Here is an 18,502-nt window from a genome sequence, read left to right as displayed (position 1 = left end):
GCCGGGGCGGCTTCCCGGGCCGGCTCCTATGGGAACGCGGCCCCGCGGGCTGCTGGGGCCGGTAGTTCCTGCTGGGCTGCCCGGCTCGGCCCGGCACGGCCGCCGCTTGGCTCGTCCCGGCCGCCGCTTGGCTCGTCCCGGCCGCGAGGAATCGGGACCGGCGGGCTCAGCGAGCCGGCGGCGGTGAGTGCGGCCGCGGGGCCGGCGCCGGTCTGCTGCCGGCGGGGTTCGGCCCGGGGCGGCCGGGGAGGAGGGAGCAGCGCCGGGGATGCCACAAGCCGGGATTTCCTGCCCGTTTGTCGCCTCGAGGCGGCCGGGAATGCCGGGCTGGAGCCTCCCGGACGCCGCAGGCCCGGGGCCCCTCGGGTGCGGGAGGCGCATCCGCCCTCGGCGCCCCTCGTCCCGCGGCGGCGGCTGAAGGCTCCCGCCCATCCGCGCCCGGCCGGGAACGCGCCCGAGGGCACCGCAGTCGGTGCGCTGGAGGGCGGGCGTGCGCTCAGACTTCGGGTTGCACGTTTTGTTTACAGGGTAAACGTCAGGATGTGTTGACTGCATTTAGAAGCAGGCGGTGCCCGCTGTCTCTCCAGCCGTGCAGGGCTGCCTGGAGAGGCACAGGCCGCGGGTTCCAGGGCGAATCTCACGCTTGCGCTGAGCAGCCTGCTCGGGGTCGGGGGCTTGCGAGTCCCGCTGCTGCGGGTCTTCAGTGTACTCGAATTGTCTTTCATCTCTGCTCTTTGCTCATGCTTTCATGAGTAGGTTTCAAGGGGTATCTTTTACTTCTATAAACCTGTTTGTTTGAAGACCGAAAGGAGTTTATGTAATCAGCCTGGATATTGACTGTGAAAGAGCTTTGGAGAGCACAGACAGCAGGGAGGGAAATTAACTGGCTGATTCATTGGTACTGGCCTTTGGTGACTGCAGACTTGTGTCCTTTAGTAAATGTCCGAGGTCTCTGTCCCAGCCTTTGCCAAACCCCCAGAATTTAAAAGTATGAACTGAATATTAGGAAAAACCCCACTAAATCCTACATTTTAAAATGTAATTACTTTTTTTGAAGTCTTTAGGATTCATATTTTCCTTGTTCCTGCTTGTCATTTTGCTGTAACAACAAAAACAAGATGCACAGAGTTTCTTTTTTAAGGGAGGATTGGGTGTCTTCTAGTTATGTGACATCAAAACCTGGGGGAATCTGAACAACATCGTGTACAGGAAGAGTCGCTGTAAAAACAGGGGAACTGATGACACTGACTACATCAATTGCCTTGTTGTACCATATTGCTGCACTGCCTGCCCTCAAACTGGAGTGCAAACTGGTGTGCTAATACAGGGATCTGCCATGGAATGTTTTTCGAAGGTGAGATGTTTTCAGGCCAGAGCGCACGGACAGAGTAGGCATAGCCATTACTGAGTCTGTTTGAAAAACAATCCATGGAATGGCTGTCTTACATTGTGGAGTCATCCAAAGATCATGGTTGGGTTCTGTTCACTGTGTTGCCTAATACCTTTGCCCTGAAGGTGGTAGTTTTTTCTACATTTAGATTTCTTTTCAGAAGTACTGCACTGTAGGTGAAATTCAGTTATAAGTTAATTAAATTAGTGAACCCTTTTCTAAGCATGTCAGTATACACAGCAGGTTTTGTCCTTATTATGCATGAAGAAAGACTCAGGAAATTATTTACCTTCAGGTGATATGCTAAACAGGAATCTGCTGCTTGTTTCTTGTAAGCATTCAAAAATGGCATCATCAGAGGAGCTTGCACTAAATTGGGTTTACTGGATTAGATGTCATTTGTCTCTTCTTTCATATTGTCTGGTTACTTAGCTTCTTTGGTTTTACAGGATCTTTAGAAAAGTACAATGTCTTCCATACTGAAGATGCCATGAGAAAATTTCTGTTCTATATGAGAAAATTAAAGTTCATTGTTTTGTACCACTAGTGTTCTACATTTGACTGCTGGTTTATATTTGAAGTCTAATGAGAGTATTAAAAGTGGCAAACAATTTAATTAATATATTGGTATGCATCTTATATTTTTACATACTTAAAGAATCTCCAAATATGACAATTATTAGTGTCCACAGTGCCACAAACTGTTTCCCAAATACTGAGCAGTACTCAGTTCTGAGGAGTTTACTGTCTGAAGAGTCTGCAGATACAGAGAAAAATCAGTGAAAATGATTTGATTGATAGACACACAGAATGTACTGGTTAAGCACATTTAGACACACTTCCTTGTCATCTTGTAATATTTCTTGAACTTTACATAAGCAAGCAGTTTGGTAAGTATTGGAGGGAATATTTATCTGAGATTTTTGGACAGAAGTAGCTGCTTAGGCACTGACTGGAATTGCTTTGGCTTTCCATTTTTTTATTTTATTTAGTATTTTCATGCCAATTACAGTGTGTTAATACAATGTGGTTGCTCTTTGGCTACGCTGACCTCCACCTCTAACCTTCCAATACCACTGATTCCTTTGGGCCATGGCTCATCTAACCCTGAACAGCTTTGGGGAACCCAAAAGGTAAAGATCTAACCTTATAAGCAAAGAGTTTGAAGTATTTTTTTGTGGCTTTATGCTCAAAAACTGTCACTGTGGAGTTGGATTAGCATTTCAGCTAGTGCAGAGGGTAACAGACAAATGCCTTTGTTGTGGTGCAGCACAAGATACCGGGGAAGAGACACTACAAGGAGTAAAGATGAATAAAAAGAGAGCGGGGAGTTACATAAACAATTGCCAGTTATGATGACTTGAGTCATGCTTCATCATATTTGGTGTTTCTATAAAAGGTTAAGATGTAAGGATTATACAATTAAATGAGAATCTCAGCATCACCTTTATAAGCCCCCTATTTGGGAAGCAGTAGAGACCTGAGCTTGAAGCTAAGCTAACAGAAAGAAGAAAACTAATATTCTCCTCGTGTTTATCTTGAAATCAAACAGTATTTTGAGCAGGTTTTTTCAGGTAAGAGTTGTTTATATGTCAAGAAGAGATGATAAGGAATTCAGATTTAGAGAGCTGCATTGGGAGATGCATGTATTCTATACATGTATAGAAGGATCAAATGAAGAGAGAAGGTGTTTTTTAAAAGCAGTAGCTAATGTAGTTTGACATGTGCTTACTGTGGAAATAGACAGACATAGTTACAATTTTTGGTGGTGTACCATTTCAGAAACCATATTAAGTGTTCACCGAGAAGTACAGGAGGAACACCTTTTAGAGACAAGGGGTAGCACTCAGTGACCTAAACAGCAAGTGACATTACATATACCTTTGGATATTCTTCCTTCTAGCTGCTCCTATGGAAGCAAGTCTCCCATTGGTTTTGTGTCCTAGGTTCTAGTAAATCTAGGCTGTATAAAATGTCACTAGATGACAATGTTAAGGCACTGAGTCACTCTCAAACTGTGTTTATTACTTCTTGTCCTCTTTGACCGTATGCAGAAATTATTTATTCACCTATGTGGTTTGCCTGTTACCCAGTTAGGCAACAAAAACATTCTAATCAGGAGAACAATGACTAATCAGTGCTGCTGTTTAGTGTGACATCTCATATTTTTCAACACTGAAAGTATTATTTGTAATAATTTCACAGTAATTTGAATGCTGTGAAATAATGAATGATGAATGAGTTGATCTTATGAACTGTAGCAAACACAAAGAACCTTTTTTCATTTACACAAAAATAAGATTTTTCAGCTGTACTGATTGGACACTGAGAGAATGGAATGCAGGATAACATGGAGGCTTAGCTGGTGAACAACCATTGCTGACCATTAAATTAATTAGTTTGCAGTTACTTTGGCGAAAAGTAAATTGATTTTGCAGTATTTTTTTTCTCTGACAGATGTTTTTTCATTTCCAAAGCAGCATACCCCTGAAAAGCAAGTGCTGTTTCCAAATTCTCCACAGTCAAAATCATATCCCGACGCACAGAGAGGTTTGAAGTCCTCCATAAAGAAGCTTAAGGAAGGCAATTTTTTATATAGTATTTCTCAAGGAATTTTCTAAGTGTATCAACCAAGTTTGTTTTGGGCAAAAGAGTAATTTAGACATACCTGGCTGATAGCAGTTTTTTGCGTCCTCCGTAATCTTTCTGTGTAATTGGGATTCAAATGTGAGCAATGTGAGGAGTCTTCTGTGACAGCACAGGGGGCTCGTGGCATGGAGAGACAGCCTGATGGAGGGGAATCTATCTGCTTAATTTGCAGATGTGCTCCTGAGAACTCGATCCACTGTGGCTAACTGGCTGTGACTGGTTTTTTTTCCTTTCCTCTCTTGTCTTCAGATGGCACAACAAGAAACCCACCAGCCTCCAGAAGCTTTAACTCTTTGCAGTAGAAGAAGCTCAGAGTGACAGCAGATGCCTCTTAAATTGTAAATATCTGCAGCATACACTTCTTTATGGTTGAATTTTTTTACACTGTAAACCTATCAACCTTGTGATCATCTTCAGAATTTTGCAGTGCTATTTTAAAATGGAATTTAAAATATATTTTGAGTTAAAAGAAAAAATAATTTCAATAGGTAGCAAAAGAAAACAACTCTTGCTGATTGGCACACTGCTTTCCCCAGGAATGCTCTGCTGCAAGCGGGCAGTAACACTGAAACAGAGCAAAGGAAATGACAAATGCATGCAGTTCACTGAGTGAGGGCTGACTAAAAGTCCAACTCAAAAGTCTACTGAAGTAATTAGAAATGTCTTTTTTTCTACTTCAGTGGCCTTCTGATCAGACCTTGAAAGACTAATAAAACTTTGCATCCTTCTGTGACATTTTTCATCAGTTTCGCAGTGCTTTTCTCCAACAAAAAGTAATGAGACGCTGGGAAGTCCACTGGGAACATATCCTTTCAACAGCTAGCAGTGCTGGGGCACAGAGGATAAGCCACTTGCATTACACAGCACAACAAATAAGCAGAAAAACCTGAAAACAATTTACTCTTCATAGCTCCTGCTTTTGTTTTCCTGGCCCTACTTCACCCACTCCTGAGTTACAACATCTGCTGCACAGTATTTTAGAAATGTCTCAACTCCCATTTGAAACTGCTGTGAGAATAGAAATAGAAGGAACTTGAAATGGAATTTGATTAGTACAGCAAAGCAAACATACCAAATGTTTGCAAGAATTGTCTTGAGACATTGAATAACTGTAATGCAGATAGGATGTGGTGATGTTTCTCATCTGAAATACAGCAGTGCTAAGGCACTGTGCCCTGTAGCATCCATATGGGCCTTTTACTTCTCTACTGAAACAAAGATAAAGGGAGACTGTAGAGCAGAGTTGAATGCTGAAGAACTTCCCACAAATTTAAGGGCGTTCAGATCACATTTATTTGTATTTTCAGCAGGGCCTGGATAATACTTGACAGCTTCTTATCTAAGTGTTTGACATATTCTGACCCTCCTTTGGGTCTGTGATCAAAGATCTACTGGCAAAAAAGATACAAATATTTAAGTGAAAAAGCCGGTCCCCCAGTTGTGTCACTTTAATATTTTACATTCATTTTACTCTTTTTCTACCAGTTGACATGCCTTATCTTTAGAAATTCTTTTTCCAATTATGTGGTTGAGAAGATGGAGAAATTGAAGTTTTTTGGCAACAGCATGTCAGTTTTGGATGAGGACATGGTCTGTCGAAGCTGCTCTCTTTAACTGTCAATGACAAAGTGCTTTGGAGAAGCTGCAGCAAATAGCTTCAGAATAATGTATCTACACGGTAGGGAAATTATGTTCAAAACTATCCAGGTCGTAGCAAGAAGATCTTGGATTTCCATCCTGAATTTAACTGGCAGAGAACCCGTGTGGAAAGGAATAAATAGACTTTTCCTTCACAATTTCTATTTTAATAACATTGACATAGGTAGTATGTTTTCAGCAGATTGCTCACTGTTACGGAAATGCTTCATTTCACTTGGTTTTCTTCTTCTATAATTAATTTCTTAAAATAATATGTTGTTTGCATCTTCTTCATCCCAAATCATTCCAAATTGCATTGAGATATTTCCAGGCTTTTCAGCATATTTTCTGCCAGTAAAACACAGTCATCTCTGAGCTGAAATGTAGCTGGCTTCCTGTGGGTTGCAGTAACGCACTCCAGCTCAGCAGGGAAAGGGAAGGCTGCCTTACTCATTTGTGTAGTATTTGCCAGCCAGAATGCAAATATGCTGGATATTTAGCCAGGACGCACAGGCTGAAATCTGTAAAAAAGGGCACAGGGAGTCCAGCATCCTAGTCTTCAATTTTCTGTCTCATCTAAAACTGACAGTAAACAGTATTTAACTTGTGAGGGAGAGGGCTTTATTTAGAGGTCTTATCTGAAATATCTGATTGAGTCCAGCTGTGCTTTGACTGTCAGCTCCCAGACAATCGCATTCCAGGGGGCAGTGGCTACTGTGGTTCGGATGAAATGTTACCCTTGCTGTGGGCCTCCAGGTTGTCTTTAAAGGGAGCAGTACTCTTGAAGCCATTGGAAATTCATTAAAAGAAAATTCTGCTCAGGTATGGGGCTGGCATAATAGCACTGAAATCCAAGAGGATCAATATGCTTGCTTGCAATTAAAGCCCTTGGATATATCCTTTAAAAACTCATGTGAGCTGGGCATGAGAGGCACATGTTTTTGTCCATCTAAAGGTCAGCTCTCAGGCTCAGTAATGCACTCAGGGAAGCAGATGCAGCTCCCATCCACACAAATTGCTGATGCATTAAGTGTGTGCCTCCTGCTGAAGGCAATGGCAAACATCCAGTTGATTTTAACAGGATTAGCTGTCGTAGATCACATTGAATTGCAAGATGTTGGAAGGAACCTCATCTGAAAGTTTTTGTCCTTTGTGACTTTTAGTTTGTTCCCCCAGCTGGGTTGACCTGCACCTGCTTGAGGCCAGAACTTGGTGCCCTTGGGTTTGCTCCTGGAGCTCTGCCTCCCCACAGGTGGTGGTGGTAGCAGGGAGGAGGAGGAAGAAAAGTAGGGCAGGAGAGTAAGGCAGGGAGGGCTTTCTTCCGCAACTGTAGATTTGCAGATGTCTAGACAAGCAGGAAGCAGTTTTCTGCCTTCAGGAAAATGGGTAACCTTCCTCTGCTGTCTGACTCAAAATGCTTTATGTCTTTCTTGAGTGGCAATTCCCAGAATCACTCCTTTCACTTGGCCTACTTTTAAAGCACCATCCTGGGATGTTTGTTAAGGCAGCAACCATGGTCCATAGCCAATAGCAAGCACTTGTTAAGGCCAGGCTGGAGTTCCAGCTTTGCCTGCCTCTTGGCACCGTGGGGGCTGATGAGCTGCACTGCAGAGTCCAGCTCAGCGTGGTGGGTGTAGGAGTACCCTGCTGCCATCTGCTTTTGCAGTGTGGAGGAAGCACAGCTTTCTGGGCCATTTGTGAGGGTGTTTCTGATGAGGCTGTGCTTTCATGATTGCATAAGCAACTATGACAGGGTGCCAAAAGGGCAGTCCTGTATCCTTCCCTTGCTCCCACTGCACGGTCCCACTGTCCCCTTGTACAGGCAATCACAATCATGCAGCTGTAAGGCGTATTAGAAGACATGTCTTTAAAACAGCATATATGCATTTGCTCTGATTACTCTCAAGTTTTGTACTGATAGTTTATTTGGTCTGCCCAAGGCATGGACTGGAGTGGTAAACCAGGACGTGAAGAGGAAGTAAAGGTGGTGGTGGTGGCCTTTTTGGGAGCAGCCAGAACCTCGAGAGACTTAAATTGAGTGTGCTTGTCTGATAAAATCTCATTCTTTTTGCAAAGGTGCTACCTCATTCTTCATTGCTGTAACAATATTGTTAAAGGTGCAGTTACTGTGATAGCTCTGTGGGGAAAAGAGATGGGGCATTGTCCAGTAGTAACAGAGTATAAGATTTAAAGATAGTGTATTTATGTTCAATCTGATTTTTGCAGACATAGATTATAAAGTATTGATAACAGATATAGTGGATAGTGGATATTTTCCATGAACCTATGGATGAACTATAAAAAAACCATTTATTAATCAGCCTCTTTTTAAAATTGAGAATGATTTCTAGGAGAGCAAATTCATAGTGTGAAAACCTGACTGGAACCTATGCCAGAAATGCTAGCGAAGTATATTTTTTTTGCTGAAAAATTAAATTACATAGGATTTTATTGAGTTTGTAGAGGGGATTAGGTTATTGCTCTTTCCATTTAAAAATTCATAATCTTGATATTTCTTTCATTGCCTCTGTTGTATTTTTAAAAAAACATGAAGTTCTTAAAAATGCAGCATAAACCAGGAAGTCTATATTCCACCACATTTTGTGTTGTTTAATAGAACTAATCACTGTATAATTGAAAACATGCTAATACTCACTTGACCTGCTTCTGCGATTCAATGCAGAGATTTCTGATTTGTCTTAAACTGCTTGGAAGAAGACAGCATTTTGAGAAATAAAATTGATTTTGCACAATCTGCTGATGATCAGCAAGGCTTAATGAATGATTGCCTCAAGTAACCTCATTAAAGTCATTTGGATGGATGACCAGGAGTGAAATGCAAAAAGAAGAAAGCGTAGTTGCTGCTTGAATGCATCACTTACTGATATTTGACTCTAAAAGTCTCCAAAGCCAGAACAAGGAAAGGATCAGATACCCTTGCTTTACTTTCCTTGAGACCTTCAAGTTAGTTTGATTCCTTTTGGGAAAAAAGAGTGTAAGCTTTTGATTTTAGTAGTAGCTATTTTTTAGCAGAACAATGCAGTAATTTCCTTCCTAGAAGTGTCATTGTACCCACTTCATAAACTGTGGAGGATTCCGATCCATTATTGTGTATTTTTTCATTTTCTCAGGACAGTTTAAAGAAGTCAGTGCCTTGAGGCTGTGGATTGGGTGATTGCTGAAGCCATTTACTTACGTAGAATCTAGTGGTTAGCTCCTTAGCAAAGGTGAGAGTCTTCTGGTCAGCCTGGTTTCAGCTGTTCACCTCACTAAACTTCTCTGCAACTGACGCAGTGTGGTGATTATTTAAGAGAGACTCTGAAATAAAGTAGGTGGGAAGCAGCAGAAAACGAAGTGGAATGAAAATGAAAAATACCAAAACCTTGATGGGTTGAGATAAGTTTTTGAACACCCCTCTTGTACCATCTGTCCTAACCACATGTTCAGTTTCAGGGATAGTAGGTATTCCCCACATACCATCCTCTGCACTTGCTTTCATTTAGGGCCATGTTACAGCATTGGGCAGTTCTTCAAAGTAATTGCAAATGGGGGGATGGGTAGTTCTGGCTGCCAGCCTCTCCTCTCTGTTGTTTGAGAGAGTGGCTGTTTTTCTGACAGAACCTTGGCTTTCATTAGGACCTAGCTGGTTTTTCCTCTCTGTGAGGAGATGAGTCTGTAGACCTGTAATAATAACAACTGTGCAAGGGAGTATCTGAAGTGAAGTTTCCCAAATTCTGTAGGAAGTAGAAGCTGCACAGCAGAGTAAGAATTGAGATATATGATTTTGGTGTGACCTGGTCTGGATGCTGAATCTCAGGCTGATGATCTGGTGGCTGTAGAGCATGGCATTCACTGAGAAAGCTGTCATGCGGCTGGTTAAGGATACAACTATGCCCCCAAACTGCATGTTAATTTTCTAGTTTCCTAGAGCATTTTAGAGTGAATTAATCTAAGATTTGCTGTCAGCCCTCCACTAACTTGTTTTTAAATCATTTAAGTTCTTGGTGACTGGATTTTTTAATCTGTTATTGGCAATAATATTTATTTGCTCTTCCTTTTGGGAATATTTTTAAGTTTATTTCATTAGTGTTTGTAAGGGAGTTGGATATCCTAGACACCAGACTCCAAAGAAAAACAAAAAGTTTTTCTTGATTAGATACATATTTTTTTCTTTTACAGTAGGCTTACAAATCACAGCACTATTTCAAATACTGGTTTTAATAACTTAACCATAATGAGGAATAGAAGGCGCTGCTTACCTCTCAAAGCCCTGTAATATACATTATCAACTCTGAGAGTCTGGTGAGTTATATTCTGCTTGGCCAGTCCACAGAGATTAATAATGGTTGAATTTTTGTAAAGCATTAGGAAACTTTAGGCCATGTGGGTGTGCTTGTATTTTGATATCTTCAGAACATTAGTCTTCTTGGAAGCAGGCAATTCAACAAAATTGAGGTTTTATGTTAGGAGTCACACTTTATTTTCTTTCTGTTCTCTGAACAATTCTCTTTCGATCTTACTTAGCTTCAATATCAGGTTGGCAGCCTTTCCTTAGAATAGTTGATTTGAAGTTTTGCTGAAGAATTAAGCTTTCATTCCCAAAATCCACTTAGTGTTGTGGAAAATCAAGAGAGGAAACAGAAGCACATGCAAATCAAACACTTAGTGTATAATGCATTCTTGCATCTTGATCAGGTTTATGTGTGCGAACTGATTCTGTTAGTGTGGACCTATGTGTATAAAAAATAAGTAATATGGGTAAGTGTTTAGGATCATGCAGCTATTAACATGCATTTACACAGCTTTTATGAGTAAGGGGCAAGGTTAACTTCAGCAGACTTCACTGAGGGATGCTTCAGGGCCGGGCTCCCATAGAGCCTGGTTAAGTGATGAAGGTAGTTTGATTCCTTCAAAGCTGTTGCTGTATGACTGGAGAGTGGAGCTTCTTCCTTCAGCTCTCAGCATTTGTTCCCTTCTCAAGAGTGGGCCTCACATTCCTGTGTGGCTGTCCAGCTCCAGCATGCTCTGCCTGTCCTGTGTGCTGCCTCAGAGTACACACACACAGGTGCCATTGTGATTTAACGTGTGGTCCAAAATCTGGGTTTGTGGCTTTGATGGTACAGTGAGTAGTGCACCTGGAGATGATGGATTCAGTCCAAGTTTTGAGTGTACAGGTGTGTCCGGGTTGTCAAGTACAACATGCTGATGAGGGGTGTCGCTGTTTCTGCAAAGAAGGCAGGGGTTGAAAGACTGAACAGCTTAAGGGAATGAACACCACCAAGAGAAGCTGGCACTTCAGTGGCCCATATTACCCAAGGTCATAAATGTCAAGCATAAATGATCACAATTCCTCCGTTTGTACTTAAAAGTTCTATGTCCACATGAATTTTTGGAGAAATGTTGAATAATGTTCCATAGACAAGATCAGAACTTCCCAAGGAGAGAAGAAAAATTTTACTTTCTAGTGCCCATCTATGTGAACTAGAGACTTTTCTGTTGATTTGGTTTCTGCCTGCAGATATATATATAGCTCTTTACTTTCTATTGCAGATATACCTGTTCAACTCTCAAGGTGTGGATGATCATGGGAGAACAACTGTTAAAGAACAGCATCCTTGATCAATTTATTAATAGCCATGAGCAGTCATATGAAGAGTTTCTAAATACGTTCACATATCTTTTGGAAGGTACGTAATTTCCCAAATCTCTTGTTAGGTACCATAGACAGAAGGGAAGGTAAAAAAAGAAACAGTAGTATTCAGTGTCTTTGTGCTACTCACCTGCTTTGTGACTTTAGGCAAATCCTTGTGATACTTTTGTTTTTCCACTCAGCAGTGGGAACCCTAAGGACAACTTTTTACAGATTGGTTCCCAGGCTGCTGTGTCTCTACAGGTGGTTAGCCATTTATGCTTGCTTTAGGGAGGAGGGGAAACATGCACTGTTTGGAAGGATAGATGTTTCCTAAGTACATCTTGTACTGTTTTGCTTGAGAAGTCTCCATAAAAGAAGAGCCTAAGGAAACTACTGAATAGTGATGTCTTAGGATTTTGGCTTTTATATTTTTCAGATCCTGTACTGCTTTACTGTGTAACTCTAAGACTCCGTATAGCCTGTTAGCTACTGTTCTCCCGTTCTGGTCAGAAATAACAAATCCTCTCTAGGCCTGGATTCAAGGGCCACCTTACTGTCTCAGGCCTCGAAATATGTAAACTAAGGCTCTGAAAAGGGGGAACAAACCTGGGGTAAATTACTTTATTACCTGAAATTGTAATTGGAAAATTAACCCTGATATTCAAATGGACCAAACTTATAAAAGTACGAGAAACTCGTGAGTGTGTGATGGCTTGAGATTAGGAGTGTGCAATTTAGGTACTTTCACAGGTTTTCAACACTAGCCTGCTCTGCTATGCCTGTGTGTGTGCCTTCTACAAAGCGATTGCCTTCTATGATGAAACAGCTGTCTGGAGGGATTTGGATATTGTCTAAATCGATTTCAGCAAGGCTTTCAACACTGTCTTTCACAACATCCTTGTAGGGAAACTCAGGAAGTGTGAGCTGGATGAGTGGACAGTGAGGTGGATTGAGAACTGGCGTAGTGGCAGATCCCAGAGGATCGTGATCAGTGGCGCAGGGTCAAGTTGAAGGCCTGTCACTGGTGGTGTCCCCTGGTGCTCAATGCTGGGCCCAGTCTTGTTTAACTAATTCATCAATGAGTTGTAGGAAGGGGCAGAGGCCTCCTCAGCGAGTTCCCTGCAGACACAAAGCTGGGAGGAGCGGCCCATACCCCAGAGGGCTGTGCAGCCCTTCGGCAGGCCTCAGTGGCTGGAGAGATGGGCAGAGAGGGACCTTCTGAAATTCAGCCAAGGCAAGCGCAGCCTCCTGCTCCTGGGCACCAGGACAGCAGCTCTGTGGAGGTCCTGGGGGGGTCCTGGTGGACAACGAGCTGTCTGTGACCAGCAGTGCCCTTGTGGCCAAGAAGGCCAGTGGTGTCCTGGCGTGCATTAGGAACAGCACTGCCAGCAGGTCGAGGGAGGTGATCCTGCCCCTCTACTCAGCCCTGGTGAGGCCTCAGGTGGAGTGCTGTGTCCAGTTCCGGGCTCCTCAGGACAGCAGAGACATGGAGCTCCTGGAGTGGGTCCAGCAGAGGGCTACAGAGATTTTTAAGGACCTGGAGCATCTCATGAGGAAAGGCTGAGAGATTTCAGCCTATTTACCCTTAAGAAGAAATGAATGAGAAAGGACCTTATCAATGTCTCTAAGTATGTGACAGGAGGGTGTCAGAGGATGGTGCCAGGCCTTTCTCAGTGGTGCCAAGCAACAGGACAAGAGGCAATTGGCAGAAACTGATGCACAGAAGTTGCACCTTAATATGAGGAAGAACTTCTTTACTGTGAGGGTGAGCGAGCACTGGAACAGATTGCCCTGAGAGGTTGTGGAGTCTCCCTCACTGGAGATATTCAGGATCTGTCTGCATACAATCCTGTGCAAGGTGCTCTAGGATGACCCTGCTTGAGCAGGGAGGTGGGACCCACTGTGGTCCCTTCCAGCCTGATCCATCCTGTACCGAGCTAACAGGTAACTTGGATGAAGGTACATACAGCAGGACATCAGATAGATGATTAGGCTGAAAAGATCTCATGCTCTGCAGATGAAATAAAAAGTGGAGCTTAACTTTGATCTGAGCATTGCTGAATTACAGAATTCCAATTCTGCAGCTCAGGTTCAGTTTTTTTAGCCATGGTAGGTCAGGTGCCATAAAAATGAGTGCAAGCTACATGTTACTCACAATTCTTTTTACCACTGCTTTGCACTAAAAGTTGTATCCTCCTATTATTGCAGAAGCACTATATTTTTCAATTACAGCATGTGGCATGCCCCATTGATTGGCACTCAGAAGTCTGTCCTGTCCTTATCCTTCAGGCAGAACTAAGTGTCAGTCACAAGCATTGAGCAGAAAACCACTGGGGGAGTTGAAGCTGCCACAGAAATAATCTTGTAGCAACTTTCTCTCTCTCCTCCCTGTAAAATATAGAAGAGGAAGGAAACACTGGGGGATTAGATAAGAGGATTGAAAACCCAATCTGGTCTTCTTATGTATGATTGATACACTGGGGATAGCTCCTATCTTAGTAGCATGCTGCATATCATGATGCTACTTGCAAAAAGCCTCAGTGTGTATTTCAGTCACTTTCACTGTCACTGTAACATTTGCCACTAAAATCATATAAAAGGTAGAGCTTTACCTGAATCAAATGCTTAGAAATACAGGTTCCTATGATGCTGTGAACTGAACAGCTCAACTTGTTTTCCTCCCACTTCCATTTTCCTTTGAAAATACCCAAAGTGCTGGTTTGCATTATAAACTAATGACCTGCAAAATATTCTACTTAAAGCATAACACATACATTGTCATCTGATAGACTTTTGTCTGTCATAACATTGGAAACAGAAAAAAACCAAAACTAATTGGGTCCCGTTGATTTCACAGAGTAACATATTTACAGCAGGTGATTTTCACTTGTGCATGAATTATACTAGGTGTGTAGTTGGCATTGCAAGGATATTTTCACCTGAAGTTTCTATGTTATCCTTGAAAGCATCTCATAAGAATCTGATATCCTAGTGATTTTTTAGTTTTTATTCATACGGTAAATTTACACACAGTAAAGCTGTAAAGAATGTACCTTGAGTAGAAAGACCCAAGCATCCTTGACTGTTCTGGCCTAGCTAAAAAGAACCCTTTGAGGCTATAAATAGCCTGGTATGACCCCCTGTGAACACATTAGGATCTTCTGCTGAGAGTATAGTTTCATTCTTACAAATGTGGGAAACAGGATTAATGCATTTTTACATTCCTGACTTCCACTGGACTTTTTAAGAATTGCTAATATCCTAATCAAGAAAATCACATTTTTAGAATGTTGTCTTTTTATTATATCTGAATGTGTGATACTGCGTTTGACTACTTCTATTCTTCCTTGTGCTGCTTGAAAAGATATTCTCTTAGTTCACATAGAACAAGATCTGGAGTCAAAGTAAGTCCTTCTAAATTCTGTGTAATTGGTTTTGTTATGTGTGTTTGGTTTTACTAGCACAGAGATATGTTGTAACTTAGATGGACCATAAAATTACATCTTTGATATGGGATTTTAATGTTCCAGATTTTAGTATTCCTAAAAATCCCAATGGTTCTGTTTTTTAAAATATGGTTGGTGCATTGAGAAAAGGAGAGTTCATAGACTAATTGACAAGTAAATACTGTAGTAAGACTGTTACTTCATGTCTACAGATCTGATGGAAAATGGATAAACACACATAAGTATATTTTTAAAACTCTGACCTCAGCATTTAAAACATACCTCTCCAACAGAACGTGACATATATATATTAAATAAATAATATTCTAAAATTATAGGAGTACTCCCTCCATAAGTGGAAAAATTTTAAAACTTTTTTTATTGATTCTGTAATGGACGGACATTTGAGGGCTAGGTTAAAATTCTAGCTAAGTCTCTTATTTTTCCTATTTAGAGCATCCAAAGTGTGTTTTTTGTCATAGGGATATTAACAAGACAAATATATAGGTGAAAGGGCTGGTGAACTCATGGGAATGTAATTTGGCAATTAGAGCACGAGTCCAGAAAGATGGAATTTTTCATACTTGCTGTAAAGCTTTGCGGCTGAAGGAGCCTCAGAAGAGCTGAATTTACAAAGGAGTGGATGATACAGATTTCTGTAGATGTGGTCAATGAGTGGTATGTTCAGAACTACACACTTCCTAGAAAAACTTTGGACAAAATCTCATGGAAATGCATCCAACCCCGCTTTTGAAAAAAATTGCCACGGAGGACAAAAGTCTCTTTCAAATCTTAGGAAGAGTGTTTGAAATCTGGTGCGGAGAGCTATGATGCTCAAAATTAGAAGGCAGCATCTGCTCATTTTTTAAAACTCAGAGAAAGAATGGGAAATTTGCTGGAGCACAAAATACCTCATTTGCCCTTGTATGAAAAATACAGGAAAAAATCTCCAAATGGTCCAAGCTTCAAAATTTTGATCTAGATTTTAAATTACTCTTCTCCCACTTCTAAAAATACAGGATTCTGGATCATTCAGCTGCATACAAAAATGCCGCCATGAATAAAATTCTTACCCAAATCTAAGTTAAGATTTGTATTTCTTTCATTGTTCTGGGCATTTTACCACTGGGATTAAAAGAGTTCCATTCCTTCTGTTAATTTTCCACTATTTCATAGACCTCCCACTGCCTGGCAGTGTGTTGTAGTCCAGGGACCTTGATTAGACCCATCTAAGCAAACCACGCCTGGGATCGAAACCTCGTAGCCTCAGTGCTGTTGTTTTGATGCTTCTGTGCTGAACAAACTGTCAAGTGGAGGAAGTTTGGAAGTGACTGATCACTTCTGTGCTTACAGGTGGCATGCAAGAGCCGTATTCTGTGTTGTGATCAGATGAACTTAATTCCCCAGTGAAAGCTGGGCAAGGTATTCAGTTCACAGTCCATTTGACTGTAGCTGTCTGCTTCCTTTTTCATTAACCACATTTAGGAAAAACAACTTTAAACATCCCATATAAGTGTCAGTGGAGGCACTTTACAAATGTGAGTCTTCACAGCAGAAGGCATAGCAGAGAACTATATAAAAGTGACAGTAAATGAACTTTTATTTTAAAAATGGACCAGTAGGACAATGCTAACCCCAAAAGGAATTTCAGCCTATGAGTAGATTTGCCAGTAAAAAGCAACTAGACTCAATAGAGTTCAATAAAACTAATCAAATCAAATTAATCTGTCATCCCCAGGGAACTTAAACAGGGCATGAAATAGGCAAACAGCTTCAGAGCTTTTTATTGATGTGCTGTGGTGGATCATTTGATAGAATTGGTTGGGAGGCAAAATTTGCAATTTTCTATTGATCATAAATTCAGTAGCTATCTCTATGTAGCCTTTATTCAATATAGAATAAAATCAAATATCATAGAGAGCCCCTAAATGTAGAAAAAATCCCAGTCATAGAGATGCAAACTTAATAGATTATTCTTGAAATAATAATAACTGATCTGTTTTATGGATATTTGTTGTCCTGGTATTTGCTCTGCAAGATACTTCATCTCTATTTTACGGACAGAAAAAAATAGGCCTAAAGAAGGGAAATGACTCGTGTGCATTTGTGCAGTAGCTCAGTGGCAGCACCAGTAAGTACAGAGGCACTCAGACTCCTGGAAACTTGGACAGCCCTTCAACAGTAGTGCTTCCCTGACAGCAATTCCTTGTTCTTTCTGTGATGCCTTTCTTATTAAACAATTTCTAAAGATTATTTCAGATGGGAAAAAAAAAGTATTGTCATTCTCTTGCATAACTTAGATTTTCTAGAACATAGGGAAATGCTTTGTAATTTTGCTGTTGATACTTTGGTACAGGTTCTATCCTCTGGTGGCATATTGGCAGTGATTGGATTGTAGTGCTGTAAAAAGCAGTAACACAGAGTCACCTGTGCTGTACCTCATCACCTTGTCTAAAAAGGCATCGAAGTGCACTAAATGCAGCTGTTGGCTTAGTTTCATGCATTGCAGTGGGGTGAGGAAGCCCTCTTTCCATACGTGGGAATGACACAAAGCAAATAATGTCAGAGATCAGAGCTGTGTGTGATTCAACAGGACAGTGAGAAACAGAAGTCAAGTGACCTCACTTCAAATTTGTACTGAGCTCTTTGTAATATTGGGTGCTTTTTAGTGTTCAGTATAAAATTAAATAGGAAGGCCTCATTTAAAGAAAGTATGTATTTTCCTTAAAAAAAAAGGCTTTTAAAGGATGCCTTAATGTTGTGATTATAATGTCCAAAATCAAGCATTTTAAAAACTCTTGGGCTTTCTGACATTTTATTTTGTTCCCACCTGCTGTCATCTTTTTATACTTCTTGTTAAGAAAGGATACTTTGTATGGAGATGTCAGATGCTTTTAATTATATACAATTTGCTTGTTTCTTACAGCACTTATCTACCTGCCTATTAGTGCTGAATTCTTCTAGGATGCAAGCCCACAGAAAGTTTTCATAATTGATTCTGCCCTGATTTATTAGTATATCACATGTTCTTTTAAAGTGCTCCCAACATATGTATTTAATGTAGTTTCCTTGTGTTGAGGAGAACTTTAAGCATATTTGCAGTTTCTTTGACTGTAAAAAAAACCAAAACCAAAATCAAGTATTTAAGAAAGAAATTCAAGTACATTCTGTTTTTCTTAGCTAAGATTCAAAGTATGGCTTAGTATAACCCAAACTCAGAAAGAAGTGTGGAGTTCTTGTACATCTGCTGAAAAAACCAGGATTTTGCTTGTACAAGCTACTGAAATGATGAAGTGCACACTTGCCTTGTTATTTAACTGACAGCATTAGTATTCAGATGGAGAAGGTATCCAGCAACAACACTGCTGAGCTGTGAAAGAACCATATGAATTTTTAAATGATCAGATGGGGTGAATGAGGAATAAACAGGAAATACTGCCCCTTTCCTAACACTGAGACTATCAAAAGCACAACAGAGACATAGATACTGATACAGATAAACACTACATAAAATCAGAACACATAGGTCCCATTAAGTAAAAAGGGAGAGATACAGTAAAAAAACAGTTGAACTTTTGAAAATTAAGAGCTGTTAGTTTCAGAGAAGTATTGCTGTACATTAAGCTAGAGCAGGTGTGTGAGAGTGGCTGAAATATACTTGAGAGTAGCAGTCATTCGTCCTTGCCCTGAAGGAGCACATAAAAAAAAGTCCTTTCCTGATTTATTTTTAAACATACTACAGTAAGT

At 41.0% G+C, this 18,502-nt stretch overlaps 1 protein-coding gene across 4 annotated transcripts in view; it reads left to right on the top strand.

The window, feature by feature from the left end:
* The first annotated feature begins 2 nt into the window (after window positions 1–2).
* The window catches only part of LOC125327841 (intraflagellar transport associated protein), a 41,340-nt gene continuing 22,840 nt past the window's right edge, over window positions 3–18,502 (top strand). The window contains exons 1-3 of one of the 4 annotated variants that reach the window (XM_048307794.1): window positions 83–183; window positions 4,289–4,377; window positions 11,228–11,364. In XM_048307794.1, coding sequence (XP_048163751.1) covers window positions 4,364–4,377; window positions 11,228–11,364 — 151 coding nt within the window. In that variant the 5' untranslated portion in view covers window positions 83–183; window positions 4,289–4,363. Of the gene's footprint in view, window positions 184–1,947; window positions 2,524–4,288; window positions 4,378–11,227; window positions 11,365–18,502 lie in introns of those variants that run through there. The other 3 variants (XM_048307793.1, XM_048307792.1, XM_048307791.1) reach the window with 3 other exon arrangements.

The sequence above is a fragment of the Corvus hawaiiensis genome, chromosome 6, assembly GCF_020740725.1.
Source record: "Corvus hawaiiensis isolate bCorHaw1 chromosome 6, bCorHaw1.pri.cur, whole genome shotgun sequence".
Taxonomy (NCBI): domain Eukaryota; kingdom Metazoa; phylum Chordata; class Aves; order Passeriformes; family Corvidae; genus Corvus; species Corvus hawaiiensis.
Note: the sequence above shows the minus strand (reverse complement) of the source record. Positions and strands in the feature narration are given on the sequence as shown.